This window comes from Spodoptera frugiperda, chromosome 20, assembly GCF_023101765.2.
Source record: "Spodoptera frugiperda isolate SF20-4 chromosome 20, AGI-APGP_CSIRO_Sfru_2.0, whole genome shotgun sequence".
Classification (NCBI taxonomy): Eukaryota; Metazoa; Arthropoda; class Insecta; order Lepidoptera; family Noctuidae; genus Spodoptera; species Spodoptera frugiperda.
Window position 1 is genome coordinate 5,381,441 of NC_064231.1, and position 15,738 is coordinate 5,397,178.

General features: G+C 39.6%; 2 protein-coding genes across 3 annotated transcripts in view; both read right to left on the reverse strand.

Annotated features, from left to right (window-relative positions):
• LOC118261778 (protein vestigial) overlaps positions 1-15,738 on the reverse strand; it is a 337,798-nt gene continuing 322,060 nt past the window's right edge. Inside the window, exon 8 of the mRNA XM_035572730.2 lies at positions 1-12. The gene's annotated coding sequence lies outside the window, so the exon portion shown is untranslated. The remainder of the gene's footprint in view (positions 13-15,738) is intronic.
• LOC118281504 (uncharacterized) lies at positions 7,984-14,366 on the reverse strand. Of its 2 annotated transcripts, none has more exons than XM_050701703.1 (2): positions 11,992-14,366; positions 7,984-8,574 (listed from the first exon to the last, which is right to left on the reverse strand). In XM_050701703.1, exons 1-2 carry the CDS (start codon positions 13,489-13,491, stop codon positions 8,248-8,250), a joined length of 1,827 nt encoding a protein of 608 aa, XP_050557660.1. In that variant the 5' UTR covers positions 13,492-14,366; the 3' UTR covers positions 7,984-8,247. The 2 variants fall into 2 exon arrangements, with proteins under 2 accessions (XP_050557660.1, XP_035457975.2); XM_035602082.2 differs by having other exon boundaries at positions 7,984-8,469; positions 11,992-14,362.

A 15,738-nucleotide genomic window follows, 5' to 3' on the forward strand; every position in this document is an offset into this window, starting at 1 on the left:
GCCGGAATACGCCTAAGGCCTCCTCCATTCTTCTCCACTCTAAACCATAATTCGCCGCTTAGTATCCTATTCCTTTTCACTGATGATATCGGTCCATCTTATAATCACCAATATAGACTTCTTCCTCAACGATCCAACACATATTAATCAAGTAAGGCAATCAGTTTATACCAAACATCAACCATTCCAATAAACAAAATGTACCAACACTAATACACTAAACACGGTGTACAACACTCGAGACTCACCTGGACTATTAACATGTTTAACACATTCATCACTACGCAATAATAAAAGGACAACAGTCGTGGAATTACCGCGCGACCCTTGTCAGCGACCGCTTGCAACCCTTTGCAGTTCCACTAAAAGTGGCGACCATACCTCGTTTACTTGTAACGCGGTAATTATTCTCCCGTTAAAGTGGGTGCGCGTATAAGCCGGTGTAAGCCGGGTGCCGTGTGACTTCAAACACGAATTAACTGTAATTGTTTAAGCGGTTGCAGTTGTTGTTGTATAATAATGGCGCGGCTTACTGTGAGCCCGTTTATTGTGCTAACTCTATAGGTTATTTTCTTTTATTGTTTTAATAATCGCACGGATTCGCTACTGGCTTTATTACGTTTTTTTCTATTTTTTCTTCGATGGCATAATGCTACGAGTTCTGAGAAAGAATATTGAATGAGAATACCATCTAATTGGCACAGTTAAGGATTTTTTATGGTAAGCAATCACTGCCGCCTGTGGGCACCCGAAACACCAGAGGCGTTACAAGTGCGTTGTCGGCCTTTCAGGGGTTCGAAATTTTAGTATTGTTGGGGAATCGGATTGGAATCATTAGTAAGGAGGGTAATTAAAGCTCCATGTGTATATGGACCAGAAACTGCAAATAGAGCTAGTGAAAACGTTTAATATCACAATATCGGATATAATTCCAATTTTTGCATTACTGAGCTCTCGGAGATATTAAGTTTATCTTTACCAACGCAATTTGAATAATGGGAAATATTGAATAATCACAATATTTTCTTTGACCAACTATCCACTACAGTACAGTATGTCAAATAATCTGTCATAATCCGAAGTAGTGACGTCACGAGCGGGCAATTAAATGCAATTGCTTTGTGGTATCCATTATACATGTTTGAGCACACAGGGATTAACTAGTTACATGTTATTATTGCCATTCAATAAAGCTTATTGACAATATTATGAAATGAAATTCATTTAATTTTATTATTATTATGTGTTATTGTTTCATTTTGTGTTGTGTGGACAGTACAGTGTACGCATGTAAGTTTATACAAAGGTGAAACATATAATGTTTTTACGTCAAAAAATCGTTTTAATTTTTAACTAGGTTAAATTACCTCACACCCCAATCTATCCAAGCACCGATCCCCAACAACTCATAAATTCCTAAATAAGCTCTGTCTTAGTCTCTGGTGTTTCGGATGTCCATGGGCGTCCGCGTGGTCGATTACCGACATATAATATAAAAAAAACTGTTGTCTGAAATATTTATTACTCAAGCGCTTTGCCTATTTAATAGTAAATTAGTTTGACACGAATAAGACCTAATTTGAACTTTTTGTGTTTGTTTCCATTTCGGACATCAAAACTGTAATCAAAACTCACACACTTCTACACAATTTAATAAAAGCAAAAATAAAATAAACATAACAACATTGAGGGGAGGATCCTCACAATATGACCACTCGAGGGAACCAAGCCGAGTGGCTAGTGGAACATTTCATTACAACTAGCCTTCTAATTAGTAAGCTGACTTACACAGAATCCTCTGAATAATTATAAAAGGAGGAACTCGACGGTGGAAGGCTGGAGCGCACATCAAAAGAGCAATATAGCCAGCCACAGACACGTGGTCGGACCTGGCGCAGCCTTTTTCGAGAGGTGTTACATCGCATAGGTAGGCTCAAAGGTTCACGCGGAAAAATGGTGCATAAATAATTCAGGCATCATTGGTTTGTATTATTAAGGCTTTAGAAGATATTTCAAGCAGTTTTTAAATTTTTGTATTATTTGAAATGATTTATCTATTGCCACTACTCAAAAGTGTGCTATCAAAAACTGTTTATGTGAGGCAGATAGTGTATTTAATTATTATCGTGTAAAATAGTTTTCCATAATAATGATCTTTCTCTTTGTTTCTTAGTAGTTACTGAAGTAAGGTTTGCAAAATTTTGCTTCAACTGCTAGAAATTAAATACTGAAATATTTTAATTTATTTATGTTCTCCTAAAATCATGAATCCGCAATTTGTGATTGATGATTTATTTATTAATAAATACTCGTATGAATTTACAATATAACTTTAAAAGCAATGATTGGTTCCTTAATGAAAGCTCAGACCAAACCATATCAAATACGTTTCCATGTAAAAATTGTAATATAGGAAGGATTCTTTGGTTTTCCTTTTTTCATATTTTCTCTAAGATTAGCGTGTATAAAGCTTGCGTACGAAGTGAAAGATTTTCCCAAAGATTTTCCATAATAAAACAACATTGTCGAAGAGAAAATATTACACCGCGCATACTTGCAACGTTACTTACCTATTAAATGCATTAAGCTTTTAACACATGTCTAATTCAGGGAAACGTGTACACAGGCCTTTAGCGTAGCACTAATTAAAATTAAGCTCTATGTTGTCAATTTTAAAGTTGTTTTTAGTTTGGCTGAAGTTTTCAGATGGGATCATTTCGAAGTTTTTCATGGGAGAGCTAGAGTGTTGGCACAGGCGTGAAGTTGGGTCGTCTCATTTATTATTGAGCGGATACTCTCGGGGAGTCGGTGGAGCTAAAGTTTGTCGCCCACTGAACTGTACAGTATAGCGCTGACGCTGCACTTTGTAAACAACCAGTTCCTTGTTCAAGCTGCTTATTGTGCTTAAGCGAACTTTAAATTGGAATATGTAATTAAATTTTCACCGGCCACACTGTAGCACTATCCACAGTATACCAAACTCTACAGAAATGTAACGGTGACCTTGGAACTACCTGAAACAAAATGTGCCCTCGAAATATACATTTCCAGAAAGTTGTACAAATGGATGTCACGCGGGGAAGGCGAGCAGCGAGCACTCAGCTCGATTAAATGCCAAGAGCTCGCGAATATAAGTGTATCGATGGATGGATGCTGCGAGGATGACGAGAGAGTATCACACAAATATGTAGCGGATATATCTTACAAATATTGGAATGAAACTGAATTGAGTGAAACATAAGAAGAATTGAATCCACTATATACTAGTGTTTGAAAACCACTATTATAAAGTTATGAATTATAATTAATTTCATGCAATATTTCATAGTTAAAAGAAAAATATTTATAATGTTTCAATTGCATTTTGATCCGTTTTCTTTCAACAGACCTGTCATTTATTTTAAATTTTGGGACCTTAAAATTTGTGTCTAGTTTTACCCATTAATTAAAAAGTCTTTGATGAATTCTTCTTTCAAAGGCAATGCGATAGATAGCTAGAAGTGCAAGTGTTCCCTAAAGCCTTCAACATTGAGTGTATCGGTATTTGTTACCACTTCGGTCATTTACATCTGTTTACATTCTCTCCTGCTAAATAAGTTGTCAATTGTCGTGACCGAGAGTTTGTCCACCGCTGGGAACCCTTCCCCATCCATTACTGTTCAAGACTTGGCTAATTCTCCTTCTGATTACCATGTAAATTTTATACTGTTCCTTATTAAAAGGGACGCACTTAATGCTACGTGGTTTTGTAAGCTTTTTTGGTTTTAAGTTTTCATTACAATAAATTATGATTAGCTGTAGATAGAAAACTACAAAGTAAGAATAGTTTCACATTCTAAACCTTTTAAGAAATTTGATAGTACCTGTATGTATGTATACCCATGTATATACAAGAGCCACAAGTACCCTAGTCACGAATCCCCGATCAACAAAACTACGACTATCGTCTACCAATACATTGGTCAGATGCCGCTGTAAATATCTCAACGTAGCAATGGATTGGACTGGCTCAACCTCGTAAAAGATGGCGTAATGCTGCACCAAAGGATACACCGCCTCACGGAAGCTAACAGAATAACTGGAACGTCAGTTAAATTTATCCACCAACATTCGGGACCGCTCTCTGAAATAAATCCACCGTATCATTAATTTTGTACACACAAACTTATCAAAACCGTCCGACCAATAAAGTCACAAAACACAACAAATCAAATATACATTACAATTAAAACAACGCAACTTTCTGGCCAGACGAAGCTATAAAAAGCCTATAACAAGTTGAACGACAGAGCAATCTCAACTCGTCAGGGTCGTCAATCAGCAGATTCAACAAAAACAACCGAACGACGAACAATGCGAAAGCGAAAATACAAATTGTAGGATTTGTTTCGTCATCCCTACTGATTTGTTAAACAACTAAACGCAAAAGTTGCTGGGAACACCATTATGTTACAGAGTAGAAATGTTTCAACGTATAAACGTTAGAATTTGTCAGTAGTAGAAAAAGTATTTAGCGGTTTTCTACACTGTGGCTGTAATGAGTAGCTTCGATTCAGCTCGAGAGTAGAGTAGGGTCGGGAATAATTTCCATTCCATGATTGGAGCACACAAGCGACACCTGAGACGGCGTTTGTCAAACTGACAGACGCTCCCCTCTTTTTGTATAAACATCAAATATGTAACGAATTATTCATTGCGGCTTGCTTCAGCGGGCGAGTTTTATTACAGTTTCCATTCCAACATTCTAGACTTAGTGTTTTCACGTTTAGTTAAAAATAATATTAAACTTAATCTGTCCAGCTTACATCGCTCACGATGTAATTATATTTATTTTAGTGTCGAGAAAATTCTTCCTTTTAGAAATTAAAGACTTTATGAGAAAAGGAACATACTATGTTTAATATATAGTATGATAATGAAATAAACCTTCAAAACAAAGTAAAAGGAGAATAATATCATTGAGCTAAAACGTTGAGCGTAGACAATCAGTTGTGTAAAGGTATTATTGTTTTAAAGACGCGCGCCCTGTAGCGGACAGCCGCATTGTGGCCCGACCGCAGTACGCGGGGTGACATTGTCAGCGGTTACACTGCCATTTTATACTCTGTGCCAGCCCTTGTTTTTTGTTCAGCACAACATGTGTTATATACGCATTATTTTAATGACTAGAAGCAAGAATGTACTAGACTGGATCTGAATTTTAAAGCTAGAATGTAGATATCTTCATATGTCATCTTCTCTACACCTACAAGTGATCGATGTATTATAATATTAATGTGTAGCATTTTTTTAAAAGCCGTCTCTGCATATTCCAATATTAAAGTAAGTAATTCTAAGTAGATACACTCCATTATGATACTTATTTTCATCAATACAAAGATAATTTTAGTTCCATCAGCAGCATTAACTGGTCTCAATTCAGTAGCAGACTAATTAGGTCGTTGTTTATCAAAAACAAATAAATGTAAGCCCGAAGCATAAACAAGTGACTGCTCAGCTTGATCAATACATTAGGGCCGATCCTGGTGTCTATTGTCCTACCTCAGAAACTACCTCGGCTGTGCCTCGTCTTCACGCTCTCGTGAAATTGAAAAACAACGATACGCCTCTTTTGTTGGGACCTTCTTTGTCTCAAACAAGATACTTATCAAGCATTTACTCGTTTACCTGCCTGTCCGCTTTTTTTAATAAGCCGTCTTGTTTACTCTGCTATCTAGGGAGGAATCTTGGTGATTTTATTTTGCACTCATTCCGCTCTTGTATTAAGTTACTCAGTTACTGTTCTCTTAATTTAACTGAAGAACTTTTTGAGTGATCCGACAATTTTATGGTGTTTGCTTTTTACTTTGAGTTAAGGTTTTTTATTTAAAAATTCTTCTTTTCCTCATATTTTAATGATGAATTTTATTCACAATTCTCAAGGATTGTTTTTTTCACTGGCATTATTAAATTGGGACAAAGCTGCTAAAATATTTGAATGTCATCAAGATGCCAGAGTAATCCATTTTGTGATTTACTTATTCATGGTGGGACATTTTTGTTATTTATACTGAAAGTATTTCGATGGTATATAAAAAACGATGTTTCCTTGTGTACGAAACGAGCATCGACCTTAATCCAAATCCCATACGAGGTATCGGTGGGGCACCAAATAAAAATGGGAGTGATTCCAACGCGGCAGCAGGTTTAAGGAGCTCGCAGTGCATAACTAACGTTAGGTCGCCGCCTTATCGGAGCTGAACCCTATTAAATAACCCATTCAGTTCACTAACTCTACACTTGCGAGCGATAAGCTGATACTGTGGATATTTTTCTTTCATTCTACGTCCAGGAATTACAAGACACAATTTATTTTATTTAAAGGCTGGTTACTGGTTTACTTGCCTGATAAAAGTCAGTTGAATTGTTTTTGGTACTCCTGTCGTATTGTTTTATTATTATGTTGATCTATTAATGCTAAGAAGGAAGTAATATTCATTTAATTATTAATGAATAAGAGTTATTGTTTAGAGCATCAAGTCGGTCATGACCGTTCAGAAATGTTTTCTGATTATGAATAATCCATGAAGTTGTTCCATAGGATCTCTCATAGTACACGATTAACTATAAATAAAGACAAAACTTATAAACGATTTATTTATTCATGCAATATAAAAATACAATACCTTTATTCTTCCCTAAAACTAAACACAGCCAACACTAATTAACAATTTTCAACTCATTTGCATAGCCTAGTACGAAACACAAGTAGTATCGACGTGGAGCAACAATCAAGAGGTCCTTCGCATCAAGTGTGTGAAGATGTGCTCCACGCTGACAAGTTACGCCTAAACACATGATGGGCCTTCTTTTGTTGAACTATTGATGTATTGGCTTCTTCTACCCTTTATAATAATGTTTAGTGATCTTGAGTGGTATTTGAAGTGGAGAGGGGTGATTTAGGTGGTCATTTTGTAAGATGACTGAAATGATGTATGTATTGAACAGTGAAGGATATAAGAGTAGTTTTGGGACAAGGATAATGCAAGTCAGTAAAGAAAAAAACCAGTTTCTATTTAAGAATAAGATAGCAACTTAATGCAATGTATCTCTCTCATAAAAAAAAAATACAATGAAACGACGATGATGATTATAAAATGGACATAATTACCAGACATTAAATATTTACACTATCTCCACTAATATCATAAATGTGAATGAAAAAAGAACGGATTTTGATGATATTTGGTATACAGATAGAGTACGAACTGACTTGGGTTGTCGGCGCACCTCGCACGGCGCAATATAGTGGTGACCCCGACGTGATTGAAACCAACCTTCACGGAGCAGATCAGCACCGTCATCCTTATCGCCATCTCCCTCACCCATCACTTCTCCGCTGAGCGGTAATCAAGTCGCAGCCAACCAGCATCCTCGGCCTCATCAGGGACCACCACACGCTACATCGAAGATATGCAGCCTGGTTCTTCCCTACGGCCTCATCAGCGTCTAGGCACAGCACTCTGCACACGGTCTGAGGACGTCTTCCTCCCGTCAACGCAGACGCCAGCCACTACGCACCTACCCTCGCAGCATCCATTCCCCGACTCACCGTGGGACACTGCGAGCTTCACTACTCCGACTCACTGGAGTATCACCCTGCACCGCTCACCCGACTCACTGGGCATTCAGCGGCACAGTTCCGACTCACTGGAACTAGGGACTTTCGACACTGGCTCTGGCACCGCTCATCTCAAGCATCGACAGCCGTCTCAAACAGGATCGACCTCCGGTCTTGGGGGGGAGTGATGTGGCGCCACATTGACAAGTAACAAATGACAGATGACAGAAGTCGCACATAGACTATCGACGAGCAAATCAACGGATGACGTCATAAATATCCTGCATCGCACATATGAAGTTTACATGCGAAATTTATTATAAAAAAAAAAAAAAACAAACTGTAGGAGCCCTAATGGGACCTTATAAATAAAACGTGTGGACTGTATATATAAACATAGGCTTTAATGCCGTTAAGAATTACAATTAAATTAAAATGGTCGAATCAAACAAGAAGACAAGTAAGTGCCCGTATTTAAGCGCGGTGATGAGTGAAGTGATGAGATGAGTGAAGTGACGAGTGAAGGCGGCCGCGGGCTCGCCAGCCGGGGCCCTCCCCCCGGCCTCCGCAGCACTCCCTTCGGTGGCCGTCGTAGTTGCTCGACGAGGTGCGCCGACATACTCCCCGGGTTGAAGGATGCTCGTACTTCAAACATTTTCAATAGGGAGAGGGCAGATGCAGTTGAAGGCACGACGGATGGTGCCCCTCCTTGTCTTCAGTTCCACCACCCGCGTAACTCCGTCAACGCCGGGATAGGTCTTAGTGACCCGACCCAGGGACCAGAGCAGTGGTGGCGTCGTCTTGTCCTTGATTAGGACTAAGGACCCTGGCTTAACTTCACCTCTGGAATGGAACCACTTTGATTTGGCCTGCAGCAGAGAAGTGTACTCATTATGGAAGCGTCTCCAGAAATGCTGTCTGATGTACTGGATCCTCTTCCAGCGATCGAGGCTCGTGATGTTGGCATCAGTCACCTGAGAGTGTGGTACACATAAGAGTGGTCGTCCAATTAGGAAGTGAGAAGGTGTGAGTACTGAATAATCGTTAGGGTCAGAAGAGAGGGGCGTAAGAGGGCGTGAGTTCAACACTGCCTCTATGTGAGCGAGACAAGTCGACATCTCCTCAAAGGTAAAATGTGTAAGACTGAGCAATCGTTTTAGATGGTGCTTACAAGATTTTACAGCAGCTTCAGCAAGTGAATTAAAATGTGGGCTATATGCAGGCGTGAAAATAAACTCGATTCCCTCCTGCGCCATTTCAGATGCAACATTTGATGCACTAAGGAATTTGCACATTTCATTAGACGCGCCTACGAAGTTAGTCCCGTTATCGGACGTGATGCTTCGGGGCTTGCCTCGACGCGCCACGAAACGATTTAGAGCGGCCATGTAAGCCTCCGTGGTGAGGTCTGTGACGAGCTCCAAATGTACGGCCTTTACTGCCGAACAAACAAAGATGCACATGTAAGCCTTTGTTAGTTTGCAACCACGCCCTTTGCGGTCGGCTATCAATACAGGCCCGGCATAGTCAACATAAGAATTTAAGAAAGGAAATTCAAGATTCGTTCTAGATGATGGTAGTTGACCCATAATAGGCTGCACAATTTGAGCCTTATGCCTGTAACATTTAAGACATTTATTCACGATAAGTCTAGATAAGTTTCTGCCACCTAGCGGCCAATAAGATTGTCGAATGTGCGACAGTAACAGTTGTGGACCAGCATGTGCAAGCTTTAAATGTTGCATTTGAAAAATAAGTTTAGTAAGAATGTGCTTACTACATAAAAGAATAGGGTGCCTCACATTGAAGTCATAGGGGGAGTTATCAAGCCTCCCGCCCACGCGAATAAGTCCGTGATCGTCAATGAAAGGCGTCAAGGGAAGTAATCTACTTTTGCGTGGCAATTTTTGTTTATTTTTCAAAAGTTGATATTCTTCAGGGAACATTTGTTGCTGTGAGAAATTAATTATTGAAGTTAATGCATTGTCTAGTTCTGACAAAGAAAAATTGCCATACAGTTTATTATTTTTATGTTTCAAATTGTAAATAAACCTCTGTATATATGTAAATATTCTTTGAATTTTAGTTAGGCTAGAGTATCTTAATAGCAAATTATGAATGAAAGATGAATGACAGATTATGTCTGTGTGATGAACATTATGTGAATGATCGTTACTGTTAATAGTTAAATTAGTCACTACTTCCGGCAAATCATGCTTCTCAGTGTTTGGCATTGTGGGCCATTCACTTTCATTACGTAATAAAAAAGTAGGTCCGGACCACCACAGAGGTGTTTCCTTAATTATATCGGCCCGTAGACCACGAGAAACAAGATCAGCCGGGTTGTCCTTCGACGGTACGTAGCTCCAGGTATGACCACATGTGCTCTCCTGTATTTCATTAACTCTGTTTCTAACAAAGGGTTTTAACTGGTTAGAAGGAGTAGAGAGCCAACCCAATACTATAGTGGAGTCACACCAGAATCTACACTTGTGAATGGGAATGGTGAGAGATTCTTGAACCTTAGTACACAGCCTTGCACCTAACAAGGCTCCACAAAGTTCAAGCCTCGGGATGGTAGTAGGTTTGATGGGCGCTACACGATTTCTAGAAACTAGAAGTTGTACACCTGTGGCTCCAACACTATTACATGACCGAATATACACACAAGCGCCGTATGCCTTTTCGGACGCGTCAGTAAAAACATGTACTTCGTGTGCAATAGAGTCTTCATGCAAAACCCAACGAGGAATCTTTAAATAATTTAAAGCCGTTATTGTATTCTCAAACAAAAACCAAGCGTCTCTCACCTCGAGCGATACTGCGTCATCCCAGTCGTATTTATTCAGCCAAAGACGCTGCATAAGAATTTTGGCTTCGACAACGCATGGACCTACGAGGCCCAGTGGGTCAAAAATCTGACTGATAACAGAGAGGACATGACGTTTAGTGACTTTATTAGTAGACGTTATATTTATTGTGTAAGTGAGTGAATCAGAGTCACAAACCCAATTAAGTCCTAGAGTTTTAGATTGAGCTGGACTAAGACCATGCTCAGAAAATTGTAGTGTATTAATAGAATCATTATTTGTTACTACTGATGAATTAATTTGTTTTAAAATTTCTATGTTATTTGATCGCCACTTGCGTAAATTAAATTTAGCCGAAGATAGAACCGATTTTACCTTTTTTGCTATTTCTACAGTTTCGGTTATGGTGCTCCCCCCACTTAAATAATCGTCGATGTAGAAATCTCGCCGTATGGCGGACTCTACCCGACTATCCTCAATGTTATCGGCCAAACCTACCAAACACTTGGTGGCTAAATAGGGAGCAGACGCAGTACCGTAGGTCACTGTATTTAACGTGTAAGATCTAAGAGGTTCTGATGGATCAAAACGAAAAATGATTTTTTGAAGAGAGCGTTGATCTGGACTGAGCTGGATAGCTCTATACATCTTCTCCACGTCACCTGAGACCACGTACCTGTGCTGACGAAAACGTATCAAAATAGAGAATAGATCGTCTTGTACTACCGGACCGACCATCTGAATGTCGTTGAGCGACACTCCCGTACTTGTAGGGGCTGATGCGTCGAAGACTACGCGTAGTTGAGTAGTGGTGCTAGAATCTCTAATGACTCCATGATGTGGAATGAAATAGTTTGTCATAGAGTTTTCAGGTGAAGGAGAACAGTCCGAGTCTAGTGTCATATGACCTAAGCGCTCGTACTCTCGCAAGAAATCACAATATTTACTATGGAAGGAAGGATCACGCTTAAATCGCCGCTCTAGGGATAGAAAACGATTCCTAGCATTAACATAAGAATGTCCTAGAGAGCTTGGATCTCCTTTCAAAGGCATTTTAACAACAAACGCGCCATCACTATTACGGACGGTGGTTTCTGCGAAATGTTGTTCACACATTCTCTCTTCAAGAGAGAGTGAATGTTTGGATGAGACATGGTCAAGCTCCCAAAATTGAGTTAAGTCGGGAGTGACGCTGGAATGATGGCAAAAATGAGTAGAAGCAGAGGAAAGATAACTAGATTGATGCGAAATACTACCAGATACAAGCCATCCAAATTTAGTTTCGCACAATTTAGGTAGATTTTTTCCTAAGTCTATCGTGTTTGATCCTATGACATTCCAAAATACTTCAGCCCCTACTAGGATATCGACAGCCGACGGAACGTTAAAGTTCGGGTCTGCCAATGTAAGGCCTGAAGGTAGAGGTAAATGTTTAACGTTCACGAACGAAGACGGCAGGACCTTTGTGATCTCAGGTAGGACGTGGCAATCAATATCTACAGAGAAGGCACAGCATAAAGACTCCATTGAGAGGTGACAAGACTGTGTACTGGTGGATACGTGATTATTTATACCCGTTACCTTGGTGCTCATACCGCGTTGTGACAAACCCAGTTTCTCCGCTAAACTCTGCGTGACAAAGTTCGCCGTACTGCCGTTGTCCAGCAGTAGGCGCGCAGTGTACTTCTTACCCGTCGCACTGGTCACGTTCACCAAAGCTGTGGACAGGAAAACATGCGAAGAGGTAGCAAGCTGCATAGAATTTGCTGAAAGCGCAACATCTGAAGTAGATGGCGATGCAGAAAGCAGTGCAGAAGGCAAAGGGTTAGAAAGTGGTTTGGGTTCGCTAGATTCTAAATGCAAAAGCGTATTGTGCTTAAATTTGCAATATCTGCAATTTGAAAATTTACAATGCTTAGCGGAATGCCCAGTGCGTAAGCAGTTAAGACAAACAGTTAAGTCTTTTGCCTTTTGTATGCGATTTTCTATAGACAAGTTTCTAAAAAATTCACATTTATACAAAGTATGTACTTGGGAGCAAAGTGGACATTTACTATTTTTATTAATTTGATTAGAATTTTTAGGCTTAATAGAATTATTTTTATTTAATTTAATATTACTATTCAAGGCAACAATATTACTATCCTGAATATTATTAATTATGTTACATTCCACAGATTCCAACCAGTCTGCTTTCCTGTTTAGAAAAGAACAAAATTGAGTAATTGTTGGATAACCTTCTATATTGTTATTCCTGTATTCCTCCCATTCACGACTTGTAATTAAATCTAGCTTTTTAACCATTACAAAAATTATGATGTCATCCCAATGCTGAGTGGGCCTTTTTAAATTTGCTAGTGCCCGAATATTTCTATTAATAACATCAACAAGACTTCTAATCGAGACACTAGATTCCCTGCTTACGGACTTGACATCGAAAAATAAAGCTTGCAAATGATTAGCCACAAGCAGGTACTCATTGTTGTACCGCTCGCATAACAAGTCCCAAGCAATCATATAATGATCACTTCTAAACTCAATATTTTTGATTAAAGAGGCTGCAGTGCCCTGTAACGAAGCACGCAAATAGTGGAATTTATTGATGTTATTTATACTAGCGTTATCGTGAATTAATGACGTAAACGTGTCACGGAACTCGAGCCAGCATTGGTAGTTCCCATCAAAATGAGGCAAATCAATCTTTGGCAAACGAACAAAGCTATTAGAAACATGTGCACCTGAGTCAGCATCTTTGAAGCCCGCCTCAGAACCAGCACCGTTGACCGAAGAACCGAGCAGGCTGCGCGTGAGTGCCACCAGATTGAAGAACTGGCGGTCGAAGTCCTCACGTTCCACGAAAGCAGTCTCAGCATCGTCGGCAAGCAATTCGATTTCTGTCTGCAATTCATCAAATTGGCTATGTAAGGAATCGAACTTATTAAAACGTTCCTGCAGGTCCAATCGTTGCAACCCAGATATCTGTGCACTACTTTTAATTAAACTTAGATAGTTACTGTAAATTGTAAGCTTTGATTTTAGCGAACTACGTTTCCTAAGCAAAGTCTTTAAAGTGTCCGCCATTTTGAAGTGCAATTAACAAAGAAAAAATCACACGTGTTTTGCAGTAAGGCGATAGATAGTAATAATGAGCTTCTTATTGAAAAAATGGCAAAGCAGCTGTGCGCAAACAAAAGGGACCGGTTCTAATGCAGAGATCGATCAAGGTCGCGTTAACACCTGTGTAACGGTGATTTGCGTGCGCGCATATATGTTGCTACAAATTACGGAATAATGAAGAAGCGTTGAAATAAAACACTACGTTAAAGCACTATTACCAAGAAATAACTAGTGAAGGGGGAAATGTACTTGCTCAATGAAATAAGGAAAAAAAAACGATTATTCACTAAGAAAAATTGGGAAAAAGTAACTTATTGGAACGTCTCACTCAAATAAGTAGTTATACTCCCAGAAAATGACTTCAGCTCCTTCCAAGGACAAGTACGCTGCACGGGGACGACTCCTTTGTCTTCAATGTTCGGTTTTCGGTGGCCACGGTGAAGTTCCACGCGGCATCGGCGATGACCGTTGACCGTTGAAAATGACGATGCGAAATCGACGAATTTTAACGACACGACTGGCGTTAATTTGGACGATCGATGGACCAAACTGTAGGAGCCCTAATGGGACCTTATAAATAAAACGTGTGGACTGTATATATAAACATAGGCTTTAATGCCGTTAAGAATTACAATTAAATTAAAATGGTCGAATCAAACAAGAAGACAAGTAAGTGCCCGTATTTAAGCGCGGTGATGAGTGAAGTGATGAGATGAGTGAAGTGACGAGTGAAGGCGGCCGCGGGCTCGCCAGCCGGGGCCCTCCCCCCGGCCTCCGCAGCACTCCCTTCGGTGGCCGTCGTAGTTGCTCGACGAGGTGCGCCGACAGGGTAATAGAATTTTTTTATCCCATGGGAACGCGAGCGAAGCCGCTGGTAGATACTAGTAATTAGTATATGTATAACACACACAGTACTCTTATAACTATCAAAATAATTGACCAAGTACTCCAAAGCGACCAGTAGCTGAACAATGGCATCTTCTTGAACGTGGGACCCTCCAGTGAAGAGTGCTCACTCCTCACTCCAGCGGAGAGGGCTTCCCTAAATAGATGGCGTTTACATGCTTTGTATTGCTGGCTGGTGTAACTGGCCGTACTCGGACATGTTTGTTATTGTAGGGTCGTGGGAAATGGGACTCTGATACTATATCGTGTGAGAAAAATTGACGAATCTTATGGGCGGTAGAAAATTGTAATGACTGCAGAATGGGGATAGACGTTTTTGTACGTTAATACGACGCGACGACAGTCAACAGCACTGTCCTGTGAAATAATTAGTTGAATCCTTATATTTAAGAATCTTTCTTTGATTTTATTAAAAATCACGGTTTCCATTTTCTCCATTCATGGAGGAAAAATCTACTAGTTTCAAGTCACCATGTGTCACACAGACAATGTTTTTTCAATGTTTAACATATTATAGCAAACAAACGTCAAACTTTAACTTTATGTTATTTTTAACAGAACTGCTATTCAAAACATATTTCATATCAAATCATAATATTTGAAACATGAAACAGCTATAATACATCGTCATTGAATTAATGAAGGGTTGTATGAAATTTGAAGGGAACCAGCCAAGGTGTCGGAAGGTAGCAAGTAATTAATAAGGTTAACGCGAGCATCGGCTGTGCGTGAGCCGTGAACGCCGCGGACCATTGATCGAGTCACCGTCTACTTGGAGCTGCGCGTTCATATTGGAACTACTTACCCCTTCTACATTCTTAAGGAATAAATAGTCATTATATCGTCTGTTGGTTAATCAAGTATTGTGGTGTATTCTTTGCTAATGTATTGCTGCAATGAAAGCAGATGACTAATGATTAGATGATAACATCTATCTTTCAACAGAAAGTTAAGTAATGTTTGTTGTTTGTAGATAGTTAATGTTGTGACTCACACGTGATACAAAATACTGATAATCATATAGGGTGATATGTAACTAATGCTGTGAAATCGTTATCACCGAACTCTTTCATGAAAGAAAGCATAATATAATATAGCTTTAAATACACCCAGTACTGTATTAGAATATCATTACAATCAATTAGGACTTGGAAAGAGTACTTTAGTGAACAGTCTCTCAGTGTGAACGTTACCGGGCGCCTTAATCACTATTTAATTATGCGGAACTCAGGCGTCGCGCGAAAGAGCCCAAGTTAGCGATTACTTCATGTTTTTGTTTTACCCTCCCGCCACGCCTCCCTGTTT

Coding starts and splice junctions, on each gene's coding strand:
- LOC118281504 (XM_050701703.1), bottom strand. CDS start 13,491: ATGGCGGACACTTTAAAGACTTTGCTTAGGAAACGTAGTTCGCTAAAA. Junction 8,575..11,991: donor AACGCGGTATGAGCACCAAG/GTAACGGGTATA, acceptor CCACACTCTCAG/GTGACTGATGCCAACATCAC.